This window comes from Chaetura pelagica, unplaced genomic scaffold (genome assembly GCF_000747805.2).
Source record: "Chaetura pelagica isolate M959 unplaced genomic scaffold, ChaPel_1.0 scaffold1145, whole genome shotgun sequence".
Taxonomy (NCBI): domain Eukaryota; kingdom Metazoa; phylum Chordata; class Aves; order Apodiformes; family Apodidae; genus Chaetura; species Chaetura pelagica.
In genome coordinates this window covers 76742-79603 of record NW_009953300.1, presented here as the reverse complement: position 1 = coordinate 79603, position 2862 = coordinate 76742, and the positions used below count along the sequence as shown (strand labels likewise).

Below are 2862 nucleotides of genomic sequence, written 5' to 3'. Positions count from 1 at the left end.
ATTGTGTCTCAGGAACAGCAGCGCACGGGCAGCTCCTGCAGCCCCAGCAGGGTCCCTCTGCTTCCCAGACCAACCTTTGCAGACCACCAGCCATTAACCCCACCCAGCAGAACTAGCACCAGTCCTCTGGGCACGGGGAGAGCCTCTGCCACAAAGAGACCTGCCCAGGGTTTGGATGCAGATGCAGCACTTCCCTGCACATTTTTTTTCCAACAGTTAATGCTAAGAGGGCTAGTAATAAAAAAATATTCTTTAAAATTTCAATTTTTCTGGCCATGGCTTGTAGCATGAACTCTCTGCTGGCTGAAGAGAATGAGCATCTGATTTTCTACCCATGTAGATGGGTATGTAGATACTCTTACATTGTAGTCAAGTCAACCCCCAGTCTTTTGTTTGGTTTATTCAGTGGGCAATTGCTTTTAGTGCCTCATTATCAGGCATATTTTACAGCCTTTGATTAATTTCTGTAGCTCTTTTTAATCTTCCCAGTTTTTCTGCGTCCTTTTGAGGTGCTGACACCCAGGTTTGACAACACTCCAGCAGCAGTTCTGCTGCCCTGAGTGCAGGCAGGAATCCCTCTGGGCTTCCACTCAGTGCTCCCCAGCCTCCTGACAGCATCAGTCCCCCAGGGGGTGGCCTGAGCCCCCCAGTCCCTGCAGCACTAGCCCAGACTGACACTGAGTTTGTACCAACAGTCTCTGATCTACACATTCCTTGGGGTCTTCTGGATTTCCTCTGCCTCACTGCTCACCTCGAGCACAAACCTGCTCCCTCACCTCCTTCCCAGCCACGTCTGCAGGTGGTGACCAGGCCCAGAGAGCAATGGAGCTCAGCACCTGGCACGTGCTCCCTCCTGAGCCTTCAAGCTGCAGCTCAGGATCTACCACCAGGATTGCAAAGCAGCACCAGAGTGAGAAGCTGGGTCTGGGTCTTAAATGGAGCTTTCATCCCACTGCTCCAAGTTGCATTGTCCATGCTCCCAGGGTCAACAAAGAGAAAAAAATAACCCCAAAGCATAATTTTTTCCACCCTGGCATAAAAAAGGACAAGAAGCAGCCCAACAGACAGAAGCACCTAATCCTGCAGAGGCTGCCCCAGCCCCTTCCAAAACCCACTGGCTGCTGTTCCTCACTGTACTGTCCTTCCAAGAAGGGACACAACACAGCCAATCTGAAGCAACAAGCTGAACAAACGTGGTGACACACCATGCCAAAAGCTTGGCAGAAGGCAGGACCAGCTGTGCCCACAGCCCCCTCCTGTTCTTCTCTCCAGACTTGCTCTGCCAAGCGCTGATCTGGCTCAGCAGACCCTCCCCTCCCAGGGCTGCTGCCTCAGTGCTGGGGACAGCACTGCTGCCCACCCTGCCCGGACACCCCCCTGCAGGTACCATCCTGGAAGACCCTCTCCACGTTCAGGCCGTAGGTGGCACAGGTCTCGTAGTACGTGCAGCGCTTCAGGTCGTTGGAGAGTTTCCGTGCCCGGGAGTCGTCGATGACCCGCGGGTTGGTGGCACTGATGGCATCTGCAACCAAAGGAGAGGAGGTCAAACAGTCACCCGGTGTCCCAGCTATCCACACGTCCCAGGGCATGTCCTGACCTGCCTCCCTTCACACACTGGGATACCACCTCCACAGGACACCCTTCTACTATAAATGCCTGGGATTGCAGTCCCATGTTTGTTGAAAAATGGGTTAAATTAACCTTTTCAAATGAACTGTTTTTAAAATGAGCTTGTTCAAGTCTCCTAACCATCCAGGCACTGACACTTCTGAAGCCCAAGGGCAGAAACCAGTGGGAGGTGTGGCTGGCAAGGCAAGGCAGCTTGGATGTTGGGAATAGGACACAACACCACAAGTTCACACAACCCTGTCGTGAGCCGTGCACCTGTTGAAGACAACAGGACACTCAGTGACAGCAGAGAGTGCTGGGGTGTAACAGCCTGACCTCGGGTCCAACCACAGCCCCCTCTGCGTGAGGACACTTGGGGTTTGCATGCAGCAGAAACCACTGGCACTGGTCATGGCTGCTGTGACCAGCCAGTGCACCCATCTGCAGGTTGGCCTCAGCTGCAGGGACCAAAGGGACCTGCCAGGATGGACGGGTTTAGGTCTCACAGCCATACCCTACAGATCATACCCTACAGATCAAAGTCAGAAAGGAGAAACCACCCTCAGATAACTGGGAAGGCCAGGTCTGCTAGGATGCACTCACAGCTGACGCCTTGGAGGACAACACAAAAGAGCAGGCTGGTGAACGTCTGGAGAATAAGCCCTATGAGGAGAGCCTGAGGGAACCGGGATTGTTCAGTTTGAAGAAGAGGAGGCTGAGGGGAGACCCGATTGCTCTCCACAACTACCTGAAAGGAGGGTGTAGGGAGGTGGTGGCCTCTTCTCTCAAGTGAACAATGACAGGATGAGAGGAAATGGCCTGAAGGGAGGTTTAGACTGGATATTAGAAAGAATTTCTTTACCCAAAGAGTGGTTGGACAGTGGAACAGGGAGGTGGTGTAGGCACCATCCCTGGAAGTGTTCAAAAGAAATACAGATGTGGTGCTGAGGGACGTGATTTCAGCACTGAACAGGTAAATCAGGTCATGGTAGGGGATTTAGGTTATGGTTGGACTTGATGATCTTCAAAGTCCCTTCCTACCAGGATGATTCTGTGATTTGTCTCCCACATGGCCCTGGGCTGGGACCCCCGGGGTAACTGCCCAGTGTTTGGCTGAGGGGCTGGGACCCGCAGCTCTCGCGGGCGTGGGGGTCGCGGCGCCGCTCTCACCCTGCGTGCCCACCAGCACCATCGGCACCTCCGCCGTGTTCCGGTAGCTGCAGAGCCGCAGGGAGTAGGTGTAGACGGGCTGGG

The 2862-nt window shown here is 54.0% G+C and overlaps 1 protein-coding gene across 1 annotated transcript in view; it reads right to left on the bottom strand.

Annotated features, from left to right (window-relative positions):
- Window positions 1-2848, bottom strand: part of LOC104389090 (arf-GAP with GTPase, ANK repeat and PH domain-containing protein 3-like) — a 68632-nt gene extending 65784 nt beyond the window's left edge. Inside the window, exons 1-2 of the mRNA XM_009998045.1 lie at window positions 2779-2848; window positions 1388-1522 (exon numbers count right to left, since the gene is read on the bottom strand). Coding sequence (XP_009996347.1) covers window positions 1388-1522; window positions 2779-2800 — 157 coding nt within the window. The 5' untranslated portion in view covers window positions 2801-2848. The remainder of the gene's footprint in view (window positions 1-1387; window positions 1523-2778) is intronic.
- Window positions 2849-2862: the final 14 nt, after the last annotated feature.